Source organism: Myxocyprinus asiaticus, chromosome 3 (assembly GCF_019703515.2).
Source record: "Myxocyprinus asiaticus isolate MX2 ecotype Aquarium Trade chromosome 3, UBuf_Myxa_2, whole genome shotgun sequence".
Lineage (NCBI taxonomy): Eukaryota > Metazoa > Chordata > Actinopteri > Cypriniformes > Catostomidae > Myxocyprinus > Myxocyprinus asiaticus.
The window spans coordinates 41,016,512-41,044,033 of record NC_059346.1 but is presented as its reverse complement, the minus strand read 5'-3'; the positions used below and the strand labels follow the sequence as shown (position 1 = coordinate 41,044,033).

General features: G+C 38.3%; 1 protein-coding gene across 3 annotated transcripts; it reads left to right on the top strand.

The window, feature by feature from the left end:
- Nucleotides 1-849: 849 nt before the first annotated feature.
- LOC127425640 (transmembrane protein 161B-like) lies at nucleotides 850-27,522 on the top strand. 3 transcript variants are annotated; one of them, XM_051671838.1, is made up of 13 exons: nucleotides 850-1,082; nucleotides 2,069-2,108; nucleotides 11,789-11,892; nucleotides 14,914-15,000; nucleotides 16,579-16,676; nucleotides 16,774-16,930; nucleotides 21,003-21,154; nucleotides 21,837-21,897; nucleotides 22,061-22,201; nucleotides 23,454-23,567; nucleotides 23,653-23,827; nucleotides 26,521-26,617; nucleotides 26,719-27,522. In XM_051671838.1, the coding sequence occupies exons 1-13, from the start codon at nucleotides 994-996 to the stop codon at nucleotides 26,982-26,984; spliced, it is 1,581 nt and encodes a 526-aa protein (XP_051527798.1). In that variant the 5' UTR covers nucleotides 850-993; the 3' UTR covers nucleotides 26,985-27,522. The 3 variants fall into 3 exon arrangements, with proteins under 3 accessions (XP_051527798.1, XP_051527805.1, XP_051527812.1); XM_051671845.1 differs by lacking the exon at nucleotides 2,069-2,108; XM_051671852.1 differs by lacking the exons at nucleotides 850-1,082; nucleotides 2,069-2,108; nucleotides 11,789-11,892; nucleotides 14,914-15,000 and adding an exon at nucleotides 16,185-16,225.

The window sequence follows — 27,522 nt, the reverse complement described above, 5'->3', positions numbered from 1 at the left end:
AAACAAATTAACCAATTAAAACACAGATAGCACACTTTTGAACAGTTATTTTTCCAATGAGTCATTCTTTTCAATAAAACAGAAGTTTTGATCACCTTCAGATTTTGTATTTGTGTATTTATATATATATATATATATATATATATATATATATATATATATATATATATGTCTTATTGTGTATTTCTATATATACTTATATTTTCTATTCACTTTTTAGTTTTTATTCTATTTTGTATTTATTTATTATTATTATTATTATCTCTGTCTTGTTGCTGTATTGTTTGTGCACTGGAAGCTTCTGTCACCAAGACAAATTCCATGTATGTGTAAGCATACTTGGCAATAAAGCTAATTCTGATTCTTATTTGAAGTAGCCTAGAACAAGGGGGTCATAAAGTAAGGTTAAATCAATACAGAAACCCCTAAAGTTGGGTTTTGAAACAGTAACCTTGCATTTGTGTATGAATTTGTCCACAAAGGTTGTAACACTTTTAACACATCATCCATCCACAGTACAGTAATAACCACCTAAATAAAAAGTTTGTTAACCAGCACAGGGTTAACAACACCGGTAGGAAAACGTCACGTGTGCTCCTTTCCCTGCTTCCGGTGAAAGTGGTCCTACAAGATCCTTTAGTCGCCCATAAAATTGCCTGTTCCAAATTTGAGATGGGTATAATGTTATCTTTTCAAATTTATTTCATAGCAGAAATGAATACGAAAATAAATGTCTTTCAATCAACCTTAAGGTGTATTTTTGTATATGTATCCATGTTTAGGACGTTCTTGCAGTCATTAAACCGTACAGGCTGTCACTGGAAGCTCAGCACTCAGAGCGTTGGCGTGACCTCTACTGCAGATGAAAACACACAGTGGATCTGCGGGTGAATCGTTTGACAGTGAGTGGGGATGTTTAGTTAGGTGTGCACATGGTCTTCATTTTACCTGTTAACACAGTACTCTTAAATAACATCAACGCAAGACAGGCTTATGTGCTCCGTGCCGCTGGATTTCCGACTAGTGGAGCTCATAGTGTTAGCCGGCGTTGAGATCTATCACCGCACTGCAACATCAATATGGTGAGTGATGCACTAATCTGATCAGCTGCTGATATAAAACGCAAAGACTAGTGTTATGTTTTCATTAGTGTATAATTAATGTAATAGGAAAGATGGGTTTATTTATTTGCTCATTATGATGATAGATGCCTCCTGGTAAGCTGCTCATGTGCAGATCTGGGTCATATATTTACTAATTTTAATTGAGTTGACCATTAAATCCCAGGGTTGTATATGTATTTGTGTTTTTTAACCAAATTTAAGAATGTCATAGTTTAATGTGATTTCAGTGGTTGTTGTCAGAACTGGAGATGTCATGATGATTTTGGCAGAAGGGGGGGTTGTGCCTCACCTGGTGCAGGTAACCTCCACTAGGGCTCTTTTGACCTCAGAATGCCCTCCAGTGGGAAATAGTGTGGATGGGCATTGAAAGTTGAGCATTATGAAAGATCCTTCATCCCACAAACCAAAAATAAGAGTTATATTGTTTCTTAACATCAGTGAGACTATAACATCAGTTTATGAAAACAATACAATGTGGTTTCAGAACTTTTGACTTTTTCATAAACGTGTCGTCAATATTTAACCATTGGCAGAAGTTTAAGTTCTAATTTGCTGTGGGCAGTACATTATAGTTTGCTTATACAGCCTATTGTATAAGGCATTTTAAACGGATAGTTCACCCAAAAATGGAAATTCTCTCAATTACTCACCCTCATGCCATCCCAGCATAAAAGTAATCCATAAGACTCCAGTGGTTAAATCAGTGTCTTCAGAAGCAATATGATAGGTGTGGATGAGAAACGTAAAAGTGGAGATTGATAGTGAAAAAGGACTTAAATATTGAACTGTTTTATGTCATATCGCTTCTGAAGAAAGTCTTATGGATTACTTTTATGATGCCTTAATGTGCTTTTTGGACCTTCAAAATTCTGGCCACCATTTACTTGCATTGTATGGACCTACAGAGCTGAGATATTCTTCTAAAAATTTTTGTTTGTGTTCAGCAGAAGAAAGAAAGTCATAAGCATCTGGGATGGCATGAGGGTGAGTAAAAGATGAGAGAATTTTCATTTTTGGTTGAACTATCCCTTTAAGGTGGTATAATTAATGTTGCCTGTTATTAATACAATTAATAGGTTACAGATTAGTTTAAAATTTATGTTTTTCTTCTATTATAATATGGGCATTACCTTGTTTTTGTTCCCTGGTTATATTATAAGCTATAACACATCAGAGTTAAGATGGTTAATGAAATCAGGTGAATTACAGAATCTCTAATAATGACATAACGGCACAAGATATTTTAAAAAGCTCAAAATCTACGCATTGCTACGGCAACTCTCCTTCTGTCCATTATCTCCTATGGTGACTGAGCTTGTAGACCTTCTGGTTATCTTCATAGCTCATTTGGCCCCTGTGCTCTCCAGGTCACTGCTAGTGAGTCAGATAAGTGTCCCATGCAGCTTCAATTACCACTCCTGCCTCAACCTCACATGAGCTTCCGTGAGGCCTTACATTGACAGATCAAACTTGGCCAGCAAGGGGGCTGTCCCATATTTTTTATGCCACACTTTTAAGGTGAATGACCAGGCTAGAAAATTTACTTGGAAACCAACCCAATAACATCCTTGGACAATTCACTTTTGACATAGAAATTAACATTTGGCACTCTACCTTTAGGAATTGTACTATTTGCCAGATCCTCCAAAATTTCTCATACTGGGGTCTGAATGAAAAGGCTAAATTTCCTTATTCCTCCCAAGTCCCAACTAGTGGTCGACCGATATATCGCAGAGGCCGATAAATGTTCCCATTTGTCCGATTATTTTTTTATTTTTTTTAATGATTCTTTTTTAACGATTTTTTTCTTTTCTTTTCTTGAGGGTGGCGAAAATCGCCTGCTTGCACGTGAAGTGACTGAGACATGTAAACGACCAGTCATGGTTTGTTTTGTAGTTGCATGCAATCATGTTACTACAATTATAGACCATTGTGCAACACAGTCTCATTTAAACGGTCTGCATATTAGAGCCGCGGTAGACACGTTTGAGCTCGCAATGTTAAAGTGCTCACCTGTTTCATTCTCCCTCTCTCTCCTCAACAGTTCCCTGTAACTTTTAACTGTCTTGTCTAGTGAGAAAAAGGTTTTATCAGTAAAACTAAAATCATATGCCGTCTGCAAATATGCGCATATCTCGTTTAAACAGATGTAATAAACCAACCTCACACAACTTCAGCAGATCCAGTGTCCTGTTGAGCGCTCATAAATCTTCCTCTGAAGCATGTATTCTAGCAGTCTCTCCTCAACAGTTCCCTGTAACTTTTCTAATGATAAAAGGCAAATATCAATAAAACTTGTGTTATATACCATTTGCAAATATGCGCATATCTCATTTAGACAGATATAATAAACCAACTTCACACAACTTCAGCAGATCCAGCATCCTGTGGAGTGCTCATTTATTTACCTCTAAAGAACGTATTCTAACAGTCTCTCCTCAACAGTTCCCTGTAACATTTCTAATGATAAAATGCAAATATCTATAAAACTTGTGTTATATACCATTTGCAAATATGCAGATATCTCGTTTAAACAGATGTCTTTCTCGAACCTCACAAAAATCCAGCATTTTGAGCGCTCATCTAATATCTTCCTCTGAAGCGTGTATTTTATCAGCCAGAATCAAAAACTTCAGTATAACGGTCAAAAGTTTATCTTATTCACAAATCATGACGACAATCCAAGCAGGCGATCCAGGCTGTTTAATCTGTCAGGAGATGGATCCACACAAGTGCATGAGTGCAACTTCAAGGCTGTGTCTGAAACCAGGAAAATGCTGCCTACAGAGGCTGTATACGGAGGTACGATGAAATTAGATGCTTTTCAAACTGTTCGGAGACCAGTTTCCTTAAGAGTTCCATTCATTCAAAACAGATGTAGGTTAAGCCATTAACTGATTAGTTAGCAAGTCAGCTGCCTACGTTTTCAGATGCAGCCCAATTCAGCATTTCACATGTGCTTAGGGTGGGCGATATACCGGTAGACACGATAAACTGGTAGAAATTTGCCAACCGGTTTTGGATTATCGTCTCTCGCGGTAACAAAATTTCCACATGAGAAATGTGTACAGCACATAACACGTACGCATTACACAATCTGTCGTATAAATGGAAGGCGGAGGGACTGCTCGTTCCTTAAATTCATGTGAATGAGAAGATGAGAAGAGATTATGAAGGAAAAAGTGCATCCTCCATGGTGTGGAATTGGTTTGGCTTTAGAAAACACGATACCGAGCAGAAAACAGCAATTTGCAAGGTTTGTACATTGTGTATGTCGATATATATCAGTGGTCAGGGCTTCACGTGAAATAATGAAATGCAGTTTTTCACTGACAGCTGCACGTGTCATTAGATGAAAAGCTTGTCTAGAACACGAGTAGAAATTACACTGAATCCGCTTCTGCAGCATGAAATTTCACTTGAGCCACCGTCAAAGCAAATTCAATGGCATGCATCCCATGCTCCAAACATGCCTCCCATCCAAACACGCACAGATGTGTTTTGTGCAAGTGTTGCGCATGCAATTTGAAACACGCAAGTGCGCGCAAGTATTGAAGTCATCTCGGTCCCTTCATTTGTGCTCCTGTGACAGAAAAAGTGCAGATCACACCCTCAAACTGGTTTCTCTCAGTGTCAAGTGGGTTTTTAAAATACACATCAAAACCTTTTCTAAAATTCTGTTCGAATGATGTTTGATATCAGGAAACAAACCAGCCATATTTTCCTTCAGATATTTTATATTTTCTTTATAGAGATTACTAAAAACACTAAGAGCCTAATGAAGTGTTTTTTATGGATTTATTTTTATTTATGTTATTTTACTTTTTGCATTGCTTTGAGAAGATGTTAAGTTTGTTGAGGAAATTTATAACAATAATCATAACAACAACAACAACAATAATAATAATATAATAAAAAGAAAAATAAGAAAATTGTTGCACATCATCAGACTGAAATAAAATGCATTTTTTTTTTTTTTACTTTGACTATGTTTGTCAAGTTCAAAATAAAGATAAATTTATGTAAGATGAAGATGTTTTCATTTATAAAGTATTTAATTCACTGACTGGATTACTCAAAATTACACATTGCGACATGGCTTAATATATAATTCAATTTGATTTATTTTTCCGAAAAATGTAGCTATATCGTGATATATATCTTTATCGTTATATAAAATTGCTCGTATTGTGATATAGGATTTTGGTCATATCACCACTCCTACGTGTGCTTTAAGTAAATGTCTTATTCACTATCACTGTATGTACAATTGGTTTGATTCAGTATTTTTTTTATTGCTAATGTGGACATGCCATCCATGGTTGCTGGACTACTGTGTGTACTGTTATTTCTTTCTTCCTAATATATTAACAATTTCTTCATGTGCAAATAAATTACTAAAGTTTGATGACTAAACAGAAATCTAAAGAAACTTGTTATCTACCATTTAAAATTCAATATTATTTTTGAGTTTTGTGTGAAATTGAGTAAATTTAGTGCTAAATAAGAGTTTATTATAATTTGTTTAGCAATTTTGTATTTGTTATTTACTATTGCCGATTGTGTGATATCAGCCACCCTGCTCTCTGGATATCGGCAATGGCTATTAAAAAGCCCATATCGGTCGACCACTAGTCCCAACCAACGCCTGTCTATTTGAGAGATGATGAGCAGTGTTGTAGTGCTGGATCAGTAAGGTGTGTGTGTGTGTGTGTGTGTGTGTATATATATATATATATATAAATAAGAAATCAGGAAGGGGGCAAACACTTTTTCACACCACTGTGTGTGTGTGTGTGTGTGTGTATATATATATATATATATATATATATATATATATATATATATATATATATATATACACACACACACACACACACAGTGGTGTGAAAAAGTGTTTGCCCCTTCCTGATTTCTTATTTTTTTGCATGTTTGTCACACTTAAATGTTTCAGATCATCAAACAAGTTTAAATATTAGTCAAAGATAACACAAGTAAACACAAAATGCAGTTTTTAAATGAAGGTTGTTATTATTAAGGGAAAACAAAATCCAAACCTACATGGCCCTGTGTGAAAAAGTGTTTGCCCCACCTGTTAAAACATAACTTAACTGTGGTTTATCACACCTGAGTTCAATTTCTCTAGCCACACCCAGGCCTGATTACTGCCACACCTGTTCTCAATCAAGAAATCACTTAAATAGGACCTGCCTGACAAAGTGAAGTAGACCAAAAGATCTTCAAAAGCTAGACATCATGCCGAGATCCAAAGAAATTCAGGAACAAATGAGAAAGAAAGTAATTTAGATCTATCAGTCTGGAAAAGGTTATAAAGCCATTTCTAAAGCTTTGGGACTCCAGAGAACCACAGTGAGAGCCATTATCCACAAATGGCGAAAACATGGAACAGTAGTGAACCTTCCCAGGAGTGGCCGGCCGACCAAAATTACCCCAAGAGCGCAGCGACGATTCATCCAAGAGGTCACAAAAGACCCCACAACAACATCCAAAGAACTGCAGGCCTCACTTGCCTCAGTTAAGGTCAGTGTTCATGACTCCACCATAAGAAAGAGACTGGGCAAAAATGGCCTGCATGGCAGAGTTCCAAGACGAAAACCACTGCTGAGCAAAAAGAACATTAAGGCTCATCTCATTTTTGCCAGAAAACATCTTGATGATCCCCAAGACTTTTGGGAAAATACTCTGTGGACTGACGAGACAAAAGTTGAACTTTTTGGAAGGTGTGTGTCCCATTACATCTGGCGTAAAAGTAACACCGCATTTCAGAAAAAGAACATCATACCAGCAGTAAAATATGGTGGTGGTAGTGTGATGGTCTAGGGCTGTTTTGCTGCTTCAGGACCTGGAAGACTTGCTGTGATAAATGGAACCATGAATTCTGCTGTCTACCAAAAATCCTGAAGGAGAATGTCCGGCCATCTGTTCGTGACCTCAAGCTGAAGCGAACCTGGGTTCTGCAGCAGGACAATGATCCAAAACACACCAGCAAATCCACCTCTGAATGGCTGAAGAAAAACAAAATGAAGACTTTGGAGTGGCCTAGTCAAAGTCCTGACCTGAATCCTATTGAGATGCTGTGGCATGACCTTAAAAAGGCAGTTCATGCTCGAAAACCCTCCATTGTGGCTGAATTACAACAATTCTGCAAAGATGAGTGGGCCAAAATTCCTCCACAGTGCTGTAAAAGACTCATTGCAAGTTATCGCAAACGCTTGATTGCAGTTGTTGCTGCTAAGGGTGGCCCAACCAGTTATTAGGTTTAGGGGGCAATCACTTTTTCACACAGGGCCATGTAGGTTTGGATTTTGTTTTCCCTTAATAATAACAACCTTCATTCAAAAACTGCATTTTGTGTTTACTTGTGTTATCTTTGACTAATATTTAAACTTGTTTGATGATCTGAAACATTTAAGTGTGACAAACATGCAAAAAAATAAGAAATCAGGAAGGGGGCAAACACTTTTTCACACCACTGTGTGTATATATATATATATATATATATATATATACACAGTATGTATATCACATGTTTATGTTATTATCTTATTTCAAGGGGAATCTTTTGCATTGCTGGTATTAATGTTATGGCAATAGGTCTACCGGCACAAACGTATCTCATGCCGTTCATATGTGACTTTAAAATCTGTACACCAGCTGACTTGGATACAGGTGGATCTTAGTGGGGTTCGCTGTTTGCCAGGGTTGCTTATATATAGAGGATAAATGCTGTTATACAACAGTTAGTTCTGATCCTCTAATTTGATTGGACAAGTGGCATCCCTATGCTGATACTTCTTATAACAGCACTGTTTGTATCACTCTGCTTGTCTGTGCAGTGTAAGTCAGACAAACGGTTGATTCTGCTTTGGTTTCTTTAACTATTTCTGTTGGTGGTGCAAAAAGAAACTAACTAACTGGCCATCAAAATTAAGTTATTTAATAGTAACTATTTTTTTATATAAAATTGTTGTATTAAATTGCAAATGTGTTGTTGTACTGAACAGCTGTTTAACTGTACTGTACTTCTGTGATTGCCTGTGGCACTTGGCCTGCAACTTCATACCTAAATCCTAATCAACAGCATTAGGCGCTACACTGATCAATTATCAACACAGTAGAATGGAAAGAGGTAGGGCACATGCGTGTACTTGCAGACTGGTCTGAACCGCACATTATTTAAATGCACTTGTGAACTTGTGAGAATCACGGTGTGGACCACGAAACCCGTTTGAATGCAGTACAGAATTGTCTGTTGCAAAACTCCAAATGTCTCGGTGATGAAACTAGTTTAAACTAAACAGCCCCCGCATCACCAGCGCCAGAACGAGTTTTGAAGTGGGGAGGCAGCAACCTGGGCTGGTTGTGACGTCATCACAACAACATTCCAACAACTCAGTATAGCCAATTTTTTTTTACATTTTTCCAGATAAGCTTCCAAAATTGTCAAAATCACGGTGACTGACTAGTTATTTATCTACATACACAGTTCAAATTTTGATGTAATCTATCTAAACAGATTCAAATTTGCTTCCATGCCACCAGCACAGAGAGAGATTGTGGCGGAACAACCCACCCCTCTCTCTCGTCATCGTCGCCCCGCCTCTTAGGGCCGTCCTTCAGCCAGGCTCACGACGGGAGTTGGGCAGGAGAAGAGGTGAATAATTAATAAACCTTGTTGGGGCAGCGTTTGATGAGGCTCATCTGAATTGGATGGAGCCTCATCAACACTGCCACGGTGGCATAAAAATGCAGAGCGTGCCTCTTCTCGGGGAACCGGCTTCTATTCTCCATGTGTGCACACACTGGCATCCTCGCAGGCCCATGTTCAGAGCGGAGAGGGTTTGGCCAAGTTAGATGCATCACCTGACCCACTCTTCGGACCCCCGGCGCGAGTTAGGTGTGTCACCGGGGAGGACAGCATGTGTTGCTGTCGACGGTCCAGAGGCTGGGCCGCTTTCCCCTCTCACCTGCAGCAGGCATGGGAAGACAGGCTGCCGAAGATGCCGCCACCTCACGCACCTCGGACCCAGGAGGGGAGCGTGTGCAGCCGTCGGACCCCGCTCACGCCTGTGCCATTCCATAGACACTCCCCCGAGCTTCAATGAACCCCTGTTTCACCGTGAGGATGCCAGATCCCCTTTTGTTTTGGACACTTTCCCCCATGTACACTTTATTTCCCCTTTTGGGGAGCACATGCAAAAATGTCTAATAGTCGCCGATCCTAGAATACTGGAACTCTCGGAAACAACGTGCTAACTTCCCATGTGATCATGTTGAACAAGCAGGTAAAAAGCTTGTGGCTGCTCACAAGCACAAGCGTATTTTGGCTATTGTGTGTGTGTGTGTACTTCTGCGCTGGAATTGGCATTTTTCAAAGTGGGCAAATAGGGGTATAATTAATGAAATAAAGCTTTTTTGTCTTTTTGCAAGCTTTACATTCATTGTTTAACACAGAGTGAGCCATTCATGGTAAAAGCTAAGCATAAAATGCCAGGAGTGCTTAAATATCACAGCTATTGATCCTTTCACTGGAATAGTTTAATGCTGGGGTAAAATGAGTACAGAGTAGGTATTTGACTGAGGAAGTCAATACTATTTGCAAAGGTAATAACCTTTTGTGCAACTGAATTCATTGCCTTTTCCTTTCTGTGTGGACTGTTTGTCTTTGCAGTGTGCACATTTTTCAAATAATTCCAATTTTCCTGTTGAAAACAGAAATATTGTACAATAATTTTTTCCCTTTTGAAAAAAAAAAATGTATAACTTCAAGGAAATATAAACTTAGACTTTCTTGCAGATAGTGTAATGTAACAGTGTTAGTGGTGCTTATTTTACAAGACTGTCAAGTCCTGTTGCAGATGGTACTCAGTGCTGTTTTGAGCTAAAATATTGTGGAAGATAGAGCTTCAGGAGCAATTCCAGGACCATTGTATATTGTGACAATGGTACGTGTTTGGCAGTCTTGTAGGTGGAAACAGTGGTGTTAGTGCTGAAGTGCAGTCATTAGTGAATCGACAATTGTTTACGTAAACGTTAATGAATGGAAACCGATTAATCATTAACAATGACAGTAATAAACTGTAATTAGTGAACAGCTTTAAACAAAAAAAACACAAGAACATAGTTTCTTCAATTAAAGCTTTATTTATACAAAGTTTGACTTTTGACTGAAAAACCTCAACCTCAGGGAAAAATCATTTTCCCTAGAAAATTATTTTCCCTTACGCTTAAAAATGCTAGTGTAATACACAGAACAGCTGTGCTTTGAGTTCGGTTTGAGTGCATCGCTAACGTGCGCTAACCACGTTTAATTGAAAGAGCTCCAGATTTACTTCACTTGCACATTTGCTTAAATTCAAATATGTTTGGCCATCACAAGTTCCTAAAAAAATCTAAAATAACCCCATGGCTTGGGTTGTGTGGAGCGAGGAGGTCATTTCACCACGTTTGAGCTGACGACAGCTTTGTTATTCTCACAAACTAAACACAGAAACAACAACACTCACACTTTCTTCATTTTCCCATCAAAATTATTACAGACATTTTACTATAAAACAATAATAATAATAATAACTTAAAAATAGATCTTTTTAACAGGACTCAAGTGTGAACACCCTAAAGAGTAACTCTTCTGTTTACAGTAAGGAATGGGCAATCATTTACTAGTTTGTTGTTTTAACACCTTGTAAATTCATCTATATCTGAAGTGATTAATTATTTACAATATTGTAGTGAGTGATGTGTGTAGTCATGAAATCTAGACCCTTGCCTCGAAATCCATTCACAAGTGGTCACAGAAGACGCATTTTAGTATGTTACTACCAGGAGTATATGGCTATCTACTGTATCTCACCTGACTGCTTGCGATCAGATCATCCAAAATGGATCTAATACCAGGTGCAGACATGGCCAGAGAGGTGCGATGGTAGATTTATGGCAATGCTATTGCAAATTCAAGATAACAAGAAAGAGAAGAGTTTGTCTGATTGAGCTGCTCTAGAACATTCATAATTCCCTCTGCCTGAATGACATGCCAGCCATGTTGCGATGTAAATTTCTTTTGTGTGAGTTTTAAAATGGCTTGCTATGCACATGGCAATTTGTGCGGATCAGTGATCGTTTGAATGCACGTCACCGTCTCCTCAACATAGGGGCAGGATGCCAGGCCTTACACGTGCAGATGGTGAGATTGCCCATTGATGTCAGCAGTCCTCCCACGCTAGCTGGGATAGTTTGATGCTGGGGTGTTTAAAGCAATTACATAGTAAGTGCTTGACTGACGAATTCAAGGTTATTTGCAGAGGTTATTACCTTTGCAAAAATCAATTCATTGCCTTTTCCTTGCCCTTTCCATGAAGACTTATTTTGTTTTTAAGTATATTTACAAGACTTTTGCAAACAGTGTAATAAAAGAATGTTGGTGCTGTGTATTTTGCAAGATTGTCAACTTCCTTTGAACTTGACAGTCTCAAATTTTGTCTGGCTCTAAAATCATATAGCCTTTTCTAGCCAACCACAACTGCTCTTGAGATTAGTTACTAGGTTTGTCTGAATTCAGGTTGATTTATACTAGTCTGAATGCTATGCTCTATTCTTGCTGGTGCGATCAGAAAGTGTCCTAATATTTCACTCTTTCTCTTCAGGGTGTGATCAGTGTGCAGCTGGTGGTTACCATGGTAATGGCCAGCGTGATTCAGAAGATCATACCCCACTACTCCTTTGCACGATGGCTCCTCTGCAGTGGCAGGTAATGAGGAAGTACAGCCAGCTGTGACATTCCGACACCCCTCTCAATGGTCAAACTAAAATGGCATCTTTATTTAAAAGGCAGCCGTAACAAAACAAACTAAAGAAGCTGCTCCTCTTTGTAGCCATATCCCATGTTTTATTGTTTGTATTAAGAGCCCATCAAAAATGCATCATTATGGAGCATCATTATGGAGCATCATTGAGACCAAAGGGTATCATCAAAAAGCGCTACGACCCGAGAGAACCGCTAACGCAAGTACAAGCCATGCTTGTTTCCCCCTTTAATTAGTGCCATATGTGTTTATAGTAAACAGCTCCTCCGAATGTGCTAAATAATTCATCAGGGCTTGTTTTTGGCTGTAAAAATAAATTCTGGCTTGAGCGCAGGGCTTGAAGTTTTGCCCAGGAGACTTTCATAATTAAGATTTCATTAGTAAGTAAATATGAAAAAAGAACTGAAAGCAGCACAGCCCTCTTAGGGCTTGTGACAGGACGGTTTCTAAACAAAGTTGAAGGGGTTGTGCTAAATGTTTGCTGCCAAAAGTTGCAACAAAGAGCTGCTCATTTTGTTCGCATCAAGTAAGCATTGTAATTCAACAGCAAACCTTTTTAAATTAACTACGCTGGGCAACATAGTGTAGGGTTCAAAAGTCCACTTGTTTAAATTTTAAGTTAATACTTTTTTTTTCATTACAAGTTATTATCAGCATAACAATTTGAGAAGTTTAACTGAAAAATAAACGTGAATTTAAGTATTTCTTCGTATTTTGCAATTGCATGTCCCCCTTTTTTTTTAATTACAGCATGCACTCGAGCTGGCGTGGACTCCAAGTTTGTGCAAAACATGATGATCCATGTTAATCCCGGCATGATTTAAGAATGCTCTAAATAGAATCTTCTGACCTTTCGTACAGAGTAAACATATATTTTCATAAATCTGTTTAGTAGATTAGTGACCTAGAAAAAGTGCAGAATAATAAAATAATTTATATTAATTTTATTTTATAATGTTTCTTATAATTGTTTATGTACAAAATCCTAAAACTTGGTTTATTACCTGGTTTAAATTAGATTTTAAATCCCAGATTTTCAGTGTGATTTTTAGACTTTTGAACCCCACTGTTTATCTTTTTTTTTTTTTTTTTTTTTTTTTTTTTAACATATCAAGTCAACTTATTTGTATTAGCAAATAATAGCAAGTTATTTTATTTGTATAGCATTTTTCACAATATATATGTTTCAAGGCATGCCTTATTGTATTAAAATCCTCAGTGAACAGGCCAAAGAGTACAATGGCAATGAAAAAAATCTATAAGATTGTTATTAATCTTGTTATTTTGGTTATCAAGACATATCGTGTCTAGAAAAAGTGTGTGAACCCTTTAGAATTAGCTGGTTTTCTGCATTAATTGGTCATAAAATGTGATTTGTTTTTTATCAAAGTCACAAGTATAGACAAACACAATGTGCTTAAGCTAACAACACACAAACAATTATAATCTTTCATGTACTTATTGAATACATCCCATTCAAAATTTACAGTATTCTGGAAAAAGTAAGTGAACCCTTGGTGTTAATAACCCTTGGTCAATCCTCCTTTGGCAGCAGTAACCTCAACCAAGCGTTTCCGGTAGCTGCGGATTAGTCCTGCACAACGTTCAAAAGGAATTTTGGGCCATTCTTCCTTCAAGAACTGTTTCAGCTCAGCCATATTAGGATGTCTGGTGTGAACAGCTGTCTTGAGGTCATTCCACAGCATTTCTATTGAGTTAAGGTCTGGGTTCTGACTGGGCCACTCCAAAAGGTGGATTTCCTTTTTTATTTTTTATTTATTTTTATTTTTTTTAAGCCATTCTGTAGTGGATTTACTTTGATGTTTTGGGTCATTGTCCTGCTCTGTCACCCAGCTTCTACTGAGCTTCAGCTGGTCCACAGCCACCCTGACCTTATACTGTAGGATACTTGGGAATTAATTTGTCCCTCGCACATGGCAAGCAGTCCAGGCCCCAAAGCAGCCCCAAATCATGATGCTTCCTCCAGCGTACTTAACCGTCGGGATGATGTTTTCATGTTGGTATGCGGTGCCTTATTACGCCAAACGTAGTGCTGCCTGTTCTTTGCAAACAATTCAGACTTAGTTTCATCAGGCCACAAAACATTTTCCCAGAAGCGTTGGTGTCAAGGTGGTCTTTGGCAAACTTCAGGCGCGCAACAATGTTTTTTGTCGGAAAGCAGCGGCTTCCTTCATGGTGTCCTGCCATGGACACAATGCATGTTCAATGTTTTCCATATAACAGACTCATGAACAGAGATGTTAACCAGTTCTAATGATTCCTTCAAGTCTTTAGCTGTCACTCTGGGGTTCTTTTTTTACCTCATTGCACATTCTGTGGTGTGCCCTTTGAGTCATCTTGGCTGGACGGCCACTTCTAGGGAGAGGAGCCACAGTACTAAATCATCTCCATTTATAGAAAATGTGTCTAACTGGACAGATGAATATCTAAGATCTTCTAGGTAACTTTGTAACCCTTTCCAGCTTTATGCAAAGCAACAATTCTTGATCGTAGGTCTTCTGAGATCTCATTTTTGTGAGGCAATGGTCCATGTCAGCAGATGCTTCTTGTGAATAGCAAACTCAAAATGTTTGAATGCTTTTCATTAATCAGTGTAGCTCTAACCCACACCTCCAGTCTTGTTTCATTAATTGGATGCCAGGTTTGCCAACTCCTGACTCTAATTAGCTTTTGTTAATGTCATTAGCCTAGGGTTTCACATACTTTTTCCAATCTACACTGTGAATGATGTATTCAATATGTATAAGAATGATAAAATAATTTGTTATTAGTTAAAACAGATTGTGTTTATTCATTATTGTAACTTGGATGAAGATCAAACCAGATTTTAAGACAAATTTATACGTAAACGCAAGTAATTCCAAAGGGTTCACATACTTTTTCTTGCCACTATAGTCCAGTTTGAAATCAGAATTGATCAGATAACTTCTCTTTATGTTTGGTAGTCTGCGTTGGTACCAGCATCCCACGGAAGACGAGTTGAGGGCCTTGGCTGGAAAGCAGCAGAAAGGAGGGAAGAACAAGAAGGACAGGTATCATGTAGAGGAGCTTTATTGTTGGTTTTCTGTAGATTTGTGCATTTTTGACAAGCATTTTAAGCTAATTTTGTGGGAACAACAGCATAGTCAAAGTCAAGCAGCTTTGTTGCTCATATTCCACTGTGGATGAAAGCTGTGTACTATGCACACAATGCTAATTCTGTGAAAAGGTAGACCAGCCTGTGTCTAGCAGCTTCGTTTTGATCTTCAGTTCTATTATACCTACCTCCTGTTCTCAGACAAAAGCCCATTTTGCTCCGCAGGGAGCTCTTGGGCCATTTTGTCAGGCAGGTATGCTGCGATCCAGTGCAGAGAGACTACTATGCCCACAGTGCTTTTGTGCCATTCATCATTGTGCACACCGACTTATGTAAACAACAGAGGCCCAGAGGAGAGCTCCAAGAATCTCAGGTTCAACTGGCTTGGAGCTAAGGGGCAGAGAGCTTGCATACTAGACCCGTTCACTCTGAGGCCTGTGCCCCTTTCCAATATCCCACAGCTCCCAGCAGACCCTGACATTCATTTCTCCATTCTTTGTCATGCAGACAGCATTAGGGATGGGTGAAAATATGTTTGATTTGAACATTGTATGGATTTAGCTCTTTTTCAACAGCAACGAAGGCTCCTCTAATCCCCAGTAAAATGTGCAAACTCTAGTGCTTGGTTTCCAATAGAAACAGAGCCTATTGCTAGGGCTCCACAAAATCTGCTGTGGGCTGGTGCAGATCCCACACGTTGATATATGCTTTTCATTTTCTAATTGCATCTTCTTTGTTGCACGTTAAGGAATTTTATATTTGTAGGTAAATAAAATGTGTTATTCTTATAATAGGATTCTTACAGTATCATTTCATTATTAATCATGAGAGAACCACAAAAATACATTTTAAAGAACTGAAAAATGCTTGTAATTTTGAAAAAAGTGGATTTCATTTAATTATATACTACAAAGTATTGCAACTCTTCACAAACTATTTCAATAGTTAATGGGATAGTTCACCCAAATAATACATATTCTGTTATAATTTACTCACCCTCATGTTGATCAAAACCTGACTTTTCCTTCTTCTGCATAATGTTAGCCTCAGTAACCATTCACTTTCATTGTATAGAAAAATATGTATTGAAAATGAATGGTAACTGAGGCTAACATTCTGCTGCATCTCGTATTGTGTTCCACAGAATTAAAGAAAGTCATACGGGTTTGATACAACATGAGGTGAGCAAATTATGACATAATTGTAATGTTTGGGTGATCTATCCCTTTAAGAGTTAGTGATTGAAATAATAGTGTTTCTATTGTCATCAGTGATTCAACATTACTAACTCAGGAGTAAATGTGCTGTTTTTCATACAATAGCTGTTGAAAGTGACTCACATTAAAGCTTAAAAAGCATCCAAAAGTGTCATAAAAGTAGTCCATGCATCTTGTGGATCATATTCCACTCTCAAATCAGGTTAAATAAAATCACTGATCAACTCTATAAACAGAGCTCTATTGTTTTTCTTTCGATTTCAGCCTAGAATTTTCATTTCAATGCATAATATTGTGTTTTGCCTTTTACTTCTCAGAAAACACAATGGCCACTTGGAAAGCAAGCCAATGACTATTCCCAAAGACATTGACCTTCAGTTGGAGACCAAGTGTATTGCTGAAGTGGACACACTGGGTAAGACAGCGAAATACTGTTTTCATACCAGCTGGAAATATTCATAATACCAAACCTAATGAATATTCAAGGATCTGTCTTTTTTTTTTTTTTCTAGCTTTGCACTACTTCCCTGAGTTCCAGTGGCTGGTGGACTTTACGGTGTCAGCCACAGTGGTGTATCTCATCACTGAACTGTACTTCTGTGTGGCCGAGCCCAGTGGGGAGATGAACATTAGTGTGGTGTGGAGTCTGCTGGTTTTGGCCTTTGTCATGTATCCCTTTTGAAGGAAATACTGAAGGAGTTATTTCTTCCCATTCCACTCCCCCACCCCTACCACATTCAGAAGTCATAACGTTTTGTAATTTTTCAAGTGTTAGTATTATGTATTATTTAATAGAGATGTAAAATCGACTAGTCAGTGGGTTGTCTTAATGACTAGTTGGACTTAATGAAACTCTGTTTAGGTTTCGGATTTAGCGTTGTGTCCACTAGACACTGATCAGATGCGTTTCTAAGGGGGCGTTCACATAGGACGTGGTCTTCTATTTAAAAAAATCACTGTACAGAGTGCAGCAGAATGCAACTGAAAACAGAGATCTCAAGATGCACTTTTAAAAATGTACATGATAAAACGCAGTGCTTATAGTGTGATACTCTGAAAAAAAAAACAAACAAAAAAACAGCAGAGACAAAGATTTCCTTTTTATGTGTACATTTTAAAAAAATAGTACAGACCAGATCCAAATGCAGCATTTGAATAGATATTCGACAAATATATAGGCTCAAACACTATAACAACTCTCTGAGAAGTTGCATCCTCTTTAATGCTAACATTTTTTCAATAAATGTTTTAAAAGCTTACATTTTTTTTTTTTTAGATAAAGTAGTTGTCCTCGCAAATCGACTAGTTGGCAGGTGGATGACTAGTAAACCATTGTTATCCATCCCTTTTCATTAATATTAGTGAAGTGCTTTGCAGTTTTAGTAAAGCTTAGTTGCTGTCACCATGTACCTTGAAACCTTGAATTTCTTGTAATAACCAATTTTTAACAGCTGATGTTGTTGTCGTATGACTCCTAATAAAGTGCATATGTTTTGTTATTTTAACAGAGCTATGGAAGGAAACCTCAAAGAACTTTATTCTATTATGTGTCTGTGGTCCCTAAATGTAAAAAAAAAAAAACTTTTGTAAAAGACAACCCTTGTCGAGAAGCTCCATTTTCACCGTCTCCGAGCTGAGACAGTCTAGCCTGTGAGTGATGAAAGCTGCACCTGTTGCCTTCTACCTGCTACTTTCCCCTTCTAGTGGCTCACCAAATCACACACATTAACCCCGGCGCAGTCCACAAAGATCAATCTCCTCCGCTCAGCACTGCCCTTCACCAAGCTCAGCCTGCCACACAAGATTGGAGGCCCAATTTTCACAGCCCACTGGACTGATTTGCTTGGGAAAAGGAGAGGCAGGAAGGAAGGAAGGTGACTGGTAGGGTGATGAAGATGATGATGATGATGATAGGTCTATATGTGTGCAAATGGATGAATGTGGACAGGAATGAGCCTTTTCTCCTGATCTCAGTGGAGAGTGTGTGGTGGGGAAAATGGCCTTGTCAAAGTGATGGTCACTGAAACATTTTCTCAGATGGCTGCCTTGTAGATTTGCACAATGGAGCCACGAGTTTAATGATTGACCCTCGACCAGTACAATCAACACGGGCACATACATGCAGGCCAGTATAACTAAGAGGCAAATCTGGGCATTTTCTCTCTGTATTTGTTGTATTTTTTTGTTTTCTTTTTCTAATTGGTTGTTTTTCATCTTGAGGAAATTCGCTTTGAAACTATTTGATGGGCTGAGTTTTAAAGTAATAGTTCACCCAAAAATGAAAATTCTGTCCTAATTTACTCACCCTAATGTCGTTCCAAACCCGTATGACTTTCTTTTGTTAATCGGAGCACAGAAGGACATTTGAATTAATATTCTGGTTCAGTTGATAGTGAATCACTTTAAACAGACACTGTTTAGCTGTGACAGACCACTTCTATTAAAATGAATGGGAGAAATTGGAATGGTCAATGGATGTAGAAAAGAATTCCTGCCTTACAGGTAAAAGAGCCAATCAACTCGAGGAGGCACATGAACATTAGCTGTACAAGCTCGGAAAATTGCGTAGAAGTAGTTCCAGTGTTGATTCCAGATTTTACTGCTTATTTGAAATATGTTCCTTTTTTTATTTATTTTTTTTATTTGGAATGCCCAAATGCCAATGCGCTCTAAGTCCTCGTGGTGGCATAATGACTCGCCTCAATCCAGGTGGTGGAGGACGAATCTCAGTTGCCTCCACGTCTTAGACCATCAATCTGTGCATCTTATCACGTGGCTTGAGCGCGTTACCGCGGAGACATGGCGCATGTGGTGGCTTCACTCTATTCTCCGCGGCATCCACGCACAACTCGCCACACGCCCCACCGAGAGCGCGAACCACATTATAGCAACCACGAGAAGGTTACCCCATGTGACTGTACCCACCATAGCAACCGGGCCAATTTGGTTGCTTGGGAGACCTGGCTGGAGTCACTCAGCATGCCTTGGATTCGAACTCACGACTCCAGTGTTGGTAGTCAGCATCAATACTCGCTGAGCTACCCAGGCCCCAGAAATATGTTCCTTGATCGTAATCTTGACCAACCGTTTTGGAGTATTCAAGTAGATAGGAGCTGCACTTGTATGCCACTTGTTTACGTAGAAAAATAGCTGCCCGAGAGCGTTACAAAAATGCTGCAGAGTTGACTGACTTGCTAAAAAGACTTTGCTTTAAAACATAAATAAGCACTCCATGCGATTTGTGCATCACAAGTCCTCTGAAAGCATACGGCGAGAAAAGCTCATTTACAGTGGCACATGTGTTACAGTTACAGTTAGCACTAAAACAACGCTAGTTCTCACGTCGACATGCATGCCACTGTGAACTAGCTTTTGTCATAGTGCTCATGAAAGAGCAACAGATGTCAAGATTTTCACTGAAAAATTACTTTAATTTCAAGTCTTTTTTAATTGAAGCCGATCGTATGCATTCAGAAGATTTGGAATATAATGCACAAGCCACATGGACTGTTTTTATCATATTTTGGGGGCTTTTTTTTTTAAGCTTTTAAAGGGATAGTTCACCAAAAAAAAAAAAAAACAATTCTCTCATTATTTACTCACTTTCATGCCATCCCAGATGTATATCTTCTGCTGAACACAAACAAAGATTTTTAGAAAAATCTCAGCTCAGTATGACCATACAATGCAAGTGAATGGTGGCAAGAACTTTGAAGTTCCAAAAATCATAAAGGCAGCATAAAAGTAATCCATACAATTCCGGTGGTTATATATCTGTCTTCTGAAGCGATGCAATCCCTGTGGGTGAGAAACGGATCAATATTTCAATCCTTTTTACAATAAATCTCCACTTTCAGAAAGTGAAAGTGGAGATTTATAGTTAAAAAAGGACTTAAATATTGATCTGTTTCTCACCCACACCTATCATATTGCTTCTGAAGACATAGGTTTAACCACTGAAGTCATATGGATTACTTTTATGCTGCCTTTATGTGATTTTTGGAGCTTCAAATGTCTGGCCAAAAATGCATTGTATGGGCCTACAGAGCTCAAGTATTCTTCTAAACATGAGGGTGAGTAAATGATGATAGAATTTTCTTTTTTGGGTAAACCATCCCTTAAGAGTCACTATCAACTGCCATTGTATTGAAAGGATGAAAGCATGAAAAGAACGAAAGTCATATGGATTTGGAATGGCATGAGTGCGAGTACATTTTCACAGAATTTTCAATTTTGGGTGAACTATCCCTTTAAATGCATTTGCCTTCTGCAGTAACACTGTATGTTAGATTTACAAGTCATATACATATACAACATAGAATGATATGTGTTTGTTGGAGCTGATTAGGACAAAAACGTCTTGAGTATTTTAAGTATTTTTGTGTAGAATCCATGAAAGCAATTGCACTTGATTAAGTGAAAGACAACTTCTTATTTCAGTAAGATGGTGAGAATCAAATGTTTTGAGGTGAACCTCACATTTAAGGCACAGAACAATTGTGACTTTGCATCAGTCTCTGCGAGAAAGTCTGGGGTTTTAGTAGATGTATGTCTAATAAAGTATGTTTGTAGTGTGGCTGATTTGTCTGCTACTTCTTTAACGTTACTTTTTTTTTATTTTGCTGGCAAAATAGGACTTTGCTGAAAAAGTGAGCAAAACAAAGTGTACACCTTCTTCAGTCTAATGTACAGAAGTTACCTGTGTGAAATGAATATGTTTCTTAACTTCAGCTGCTCTCAGGAAGATCCTTTTCTCCCTCACGGCTCACTACTTCAGACTAGAGGAGGGCGGTGAGCGATCCCTCTGCATAACCTTTGCCGCCTTCTTCTTTGTGAAAGCCATGGCTATTCTTATTGTCACAGAGAACTACCTGGAATTTGGCCTCGAGACAGGTAAGGTACTAAGTTGTACCAAATGAGTCTATGACTGTAATGCCATGATGACTTCCTCATGGAATTTGGTGCTATTTTATTCTAACATGGACTTCTTTTATAGTTATAGGAAAGGTCAAAAATCTGTCTTTGTGCATACCAACCAATGGCTGTTGAATTTAGAAATTATACTGGCCATAATCCTTTCTTACTAGAAACTGAAACTGTATTTTGCATTGTTTTATAAAGGAATCATTTAGCTGTACACTACCCAGTGTACTTGCAATGAAATGGCACCTCGAGGCCTATAGTGACTTTGTTCCTCCATATTTTTTGGAGGTTTGTCACTTAATACCAAGAGTGTTTTGCCACATATAGTCCTGAAGTTGAGACAATAAAATTAGCTTCCTAGTTCTTCAATTTTTGATGGTAAACTTTCAGATATTGTTAGACAATATACAACAGTCACCATACTTTTATTTAGTAGACCCTTTGTCAATAGCTTTACGTTAATTACAGTCGCTCATATCACTTATATCATCAAGGGTCAGACTATTATTCTTACATTGCAATTTGATCCTGTAACTCCATTTTTATGACCACAGTCAGTTTTTACTCTCATTTGATGCCGGGCGAGGGTTAAATTGGACCTTGGTTGTACGTTTTATTTGATCATTTTGTATACATTTTCTTCCTCTTGTAGGCTTTGCAAATTTTTCAGAAAGTGCCGTGCAGTTTCTGGAGAACCAAGGCCTTGAGTCCCAGTAAGTTGTATGACCAATATACCCCCTTCCTCTTTGTCAGTACCAAGGGAGTGTGTGTGTATACAGTATACCATGTTTCTGTGTGTTGGAATTAAGCTGTGTATGTGATGGTTTGTGCTTCCCTACTGTGAACAGGCCTTGCTCTCTTCCTCTGTCTCCACAGGGGCCCCATATCCAAACTGACCTTTAAGCTGACCCTGGCACTGCTCTGTTCTCTCATTGGAGCCTTTCTCACCTTCCCCGGCCTGCGATTGGCCCAGATGCATCTTGATGCCCTCACCCTAAACAACTGCAAAGTCACACAGTAAATTAAAAAATAAAAACCAAACCATATTGATCTGATCCTCGTTATATTGACAAAATGCTGTAATGGATATTGGGTGTTACTTCTTATAGGTATATTCTGGGTTCAACACAAGCTCAATCGACAGCATTTGTGTAAGCATGTTAACATGATTTAAGTGTGCTAAAATCACTAAAACCTTTTCTGTGTAAATTTATATCCAATTTTACAACTTCATTGCCACGATGACGTAAAAATGAGGATTTAAACCACTTTACAGCTCAAATAATACATGAGTTTAAACAGAAGAATTAATATAAGTGCTTTTATACAATTATAATCGTTTCTGCCTTTTAAAAGCTCAATTTTGGTCCCATTCACTTCTATTGTTAGTACGTCACTGTAACCTCAAATTCTGCTTTTTTTTTTTTGTGTGTAGTAATCAGCATTACGCCTCACAAATGCTGTCGATTGAGCTTAACTTGTATTGAACCCAGAATATTCATTGAATTATTTTATTACATAAACTGTACTGTACTTTAATAGCAAACATCTTAAGCATGCATTGTCTCTACAATTTAGACTTGAAAAATGTGTTATGATATGGAATAATATTTTGATTTGAATATTGATTAGAAATCGATTATTCTTTTAGACCCTATTTATACTTGGTATTTACTATTTACATCTATTTTGGGTGATCCAATCACAAGTGGATGGCATTAAATACAGGTATAAACAGGGTCTGAAACATTGTTATTGTTATTATCATTATTATTATTTACTTTTTTGTAGCTTTAGTAACAATGCAGTAGTAGGTGATGTATGTAGTCATGAATCAGAGACCCTCAAAACAGCAAAAGAGCCCTCAAAGTTTTTGTTGTTTTTATTGAAATATCATTGCCACCAACCTGTATAACCTCAAGCAATATTATTGCAAGTAGACCTGGTCTCTATTTTCGTGCCCAGTATTGGGCTCTAGGCTACTGTGCTATAAAAGTGGAGTTAGGCACAACACATCTAAACTAGCTAATCCACTTCAGCATGGCCAGCTCTCCATACGTGCTTCCTCTACACATGTCTACATCTGTACACACTGTCAGTGTCCAATGCCAGCTCTCTCAACTAGTTGCCTTTTTTATATTGAAAAGATGAGCATCTTGTACAGAACTTTGTAATTGCTGATGTTTACTGGTCCATTGATATTGATACTGATGTTTGTTGCCAAGTCTAATTGGTTATAATTGGCTGTTTTAATCTGTTTATCCTTCAGGACTTTGCTGCATATCAACTTCTTGGGCCCCTTAATCATGGTACTGCTTTGGGTGAAGCCCATAACAAAGGATTATATAAGTAATCCCACATTTGGGAAAGATAATATGCCTTTGTGAGTACTCCATCATTCAATATAGCAAAATTATTTTAACAAAATTGAGTTTTGCTTTACTAGTTTACTTTTAATTGTCTTTCAGAATGTCTGAAAAGACATACGACACATTGCGTCTATGGGTGATCCTGCTTCTATGTGTGCTGAGACTAGCCATGATGCGGCACCATCTCCAGGCCTACCTCAACCTGGCCCAAAAAGCTGTCTTGCAGATGAAGAAGGAAGCTGGACGCATTAGCACCGTGGACCTCCAAAAGATGGTGCGTAGACTCTTATCACAAACTGTCAAATGTCTGGCTATGTTCTTACTGATAAATAAAACTAGGAAAGTGACTTTTATTTTTGTCATCACATTAAAACATTGCAACAGGGACCTGGCATTATGATTACAATATCTGTGTAATCAGTCAATATGATGATATTGTGAATCATAACTGTGATATATTGCAGTCTTTTACTCACTTGTTTCTCATTCATCTTGGGTCGGCTGGTCTTTGGTGGTTTGCACAACAAATACATAAGTTCCTGCTTTACTTCATTGTAGAGCCATGGAAGTAATGTACAGCATAAGCATGTCAGTGTCAGTACATAATGTGAGGGAAAAACGTAGCTTGATTCCACTAGTTTTTTTAAAAATAAACGTTCTAATCTAGTTTAACAGAGGACCTGCACGGGAATTTTTACACAGGAAACAAGTTCTAAACTTATGTTTTAGCTCTCTCTGAGTTAGCATTTTGGTGGAATAGAAATAGAGTGCGCGTTGACCTAATGCATTTCCTCTTCTAAAGGCCTGGGTATACTTAGTTTTTCTGTGTTTCAGATCGGATCGCACCAGGTCGACCACGTTGCTTTTAAAATATACTCTTTTGACCCTGAGTGAATACGAATGCGTTCGATGCTTGCTCACTACGACTGCTTTGTGATACTATTTTAGTACAGTCGGTACTTGCAGATGAGGACTGTGCACGTGTCAAGAAAATCTGGAGCACAGATGACGAAATTTGCGTACTGTGTGCAGAGCGTTTAGCAACCCGGACAACCGTAGTATACTTTGAGCTTGACACAATAGAGCGCAACAGTCTGGTTCCGGAAGTAAAAATCCCATTCGTTTTTTCCATGATGAATTGATCATTAAAATTAATTTATTCAGTGACATTATTCGCAATGCTTAATGGGATTGTAGTCCATGCCCTCATAAAAGATGGTAAGTACACAGTCTTGTACCTTAATCTTTTTTTCTGATTTTCAAAACTTTTTTGTTTTGAAGCAAAATTCGTGATGATGTGATTTACCTCGGAGCTGGTTGGTTTGGTTCATGGCTTACAACTCTTTTATGAAGAATTTAATGAAAAGTCTGTGGGAAAAAATGAATGGGAAAAATACTTCTGGAACCCAGATGGCTGAATAAGTGGACGGGCACTGCTGCGCTCTGTTACTCTGAGTGATGGTCAATCTCTTTATTCCCAAAAATATTTCATGTGAAAAATGTAACTAAAAATATTGATTCTTGCCGTTATTAATTTGGAATTTTATCGCAATACCTTTTTTCCGCATTTTTGTTTCTCCCCCACCTCTAGTAAGCAGTCACATCTTCCCTGACATAGACTACCTTTACATGGACACCTAAAAGCGGCTTATTGCGAGAAAGCAGCGTTGCAGTTTACATGCACTGTATAAGCCACGTACTCTTTACTCCTGTACACATGCGACTCGGTCAGTAAGCAGCTTTCTCCAGAGCAACGTAATTTCCCTGCAACACTTGTGTAAATAACAAGCATGGTATCTGAGGAAGACTTTACTATTTTATTTCCTGTTGCTTTGTTTTTTCTTTTTTTTTTCTTTTTCTTTTTTTTTTTTTTTGGGATATTCCAGAATTTTTGCTGTGTTTCTTTCCTTAATTTACTATCACGACCTGCAGCGGAATTGTGCTGCAATAGTGGGAATTCTCCTCTTACATAAAACTCCGGGATTCCCCTCCATGTACAAGCACTTATACGTGAACGTGAGGGACCGTCGACATTTTACATTGGTGTGTATAAATGGGTATAGTTAATAGTTTATGTGCTTTTACCACTGTAGTCCCAGAAATGTTTAATTCTTTCCACTTTGTTGCTGTTGCTGTTGGGCTCTGTCCTATGACGTTTGTTATCCAGTCTGTTCATGCACATGCACACTCTTCAAAAACCTGCTAGAATGCCGCTTGTGTGTTTACTTGGCCACATTAAGCCACGTTCTCCGGGAGAAACCTGGGTGTGTTAAACTGCTTTCTCTTAATCCCATTAACGGCATGAGGAAATCTGCATTCCTGTTTACATGACATTTCAGAATGCCGCTTTCTGCAAAAACAATGGAATAAACCGTTTTCTTAAGTGCAAGTAAGCTTAGTCATAGTAATGCTGATAATATACAATTATTTATTATGCAAAGCCATCTTATTTTGCCTGATATTACTATTACAAAAACTTCACCTTTAATAGAGTGCCAAGGTCTTTCTTGTAATGTCTCATCTGATACTGGTTAATAAATGCACTCACGAATCCCTCTTTGGCGTCCACTCTATGTGCTTGCATTACTACGTTGACATTCCTCAGAGGTGGAAATATGTCGGTAAAAAAAAAAAAAAGGACTGCATGGCATTGTTGCCCTAAAAAGCTCAGAAATGAGGAGGCTATTTGAGTTTAGTGGAGCGCAAGGATCAAAACCCACAGCACTCCACAGCTGGAGCTGAGGAAAAAGAGCCTGTTTGATGTTCCAAGCAATAAGTGAGACTCACAAATGGCTGTAGAAGTCGCAGGGGTGTCTGGTCTTACATCTGCTTGCAGCCTCTCTCTGTACTTAAGCTCCAAGTGATGGCTTCTGCAAGTCTGTTTGATGAGCTCCTCTCCTGTGAAGCTGCTTGTTTCAAAGTGAATTTGCCTAAATGTTGTAACTGCAAATTTGTTTTTCCACACAGGTCGCACAAGTCTTTTACTACCTATGTGTAATAGCTCTACAGTATGTTGCACCTCTGGTGATGCTTTTACACACTACTTTGCTGCTAAAGACATTGGGTGAGTGTATTAAGGCTTTTCTCTACATATTCATGCTAAAATAACTACAATTGCCCCTGTTGGGTTTCTTGAAATTTTTAGACTCTTGTTTTAACCCCCAGGGGGATATTCCTGGGTGATTTACCCCGAAGAGAGTTTGCCTTGTCTAACAAATGAGGACACTAACCCAGCTGAGGTGGGGCAAGCGGAGATGCAGGCTTCTCACACTGTGGCCCAGTTATCGGTTGCCCTCGGGGGTCTGAGGACTGTTTTCACCCCCCTGCTTTTTAGAGGGCTCCTGTCCTTCTTTACTTGGTGGATTGCCGCCTGCCTGTTCTCCACCTCAATCTTCGGCCTTTTCTATCACCAGTATCTGATGGCTGCATAGCACTGGGAGGGATTGGGGCACCCGAGAGCCCGGACTCTTCTGACTGACCTGTGCAGCACAAAGCCCTGCAACATTCCCCTGTCTTGCTACCATATCAGCAGAGTTCTTCTGTGACAGGCTTCTGCCTTGGACTTCATAGTTTAACCTAACAAATAGAAAAATAGTAATAATTCAGTCATATTCAAAGGGTGCCCTTGAACCAGCAGACATTTTGAAAAGTTTTAAAGTCTTAGCCAACTTTGGGAAAGCAAGAGATCACACTTGGTCATACTGTATTTTATTTTTTAAAGTTCAAAATGGATGATATATGATTTTCAAAAGAGCTAAGGATTTTTTAAATTGTTTTTAATGTTGTTTTACTTCTCCAAAGTAGAAATTGCTGTAGGGGAGGTTGTCATGACTTGTACGTTAAAAGGATAGTCCGCCAAAAAAAATGACAATCTTCGTTTACTCAACCTCATGTTATTCCAAACCTATTTGACTTCACAATCAACATTCACTTTGCATCTTTATACCATATAATAAAAGTGAATGGTGA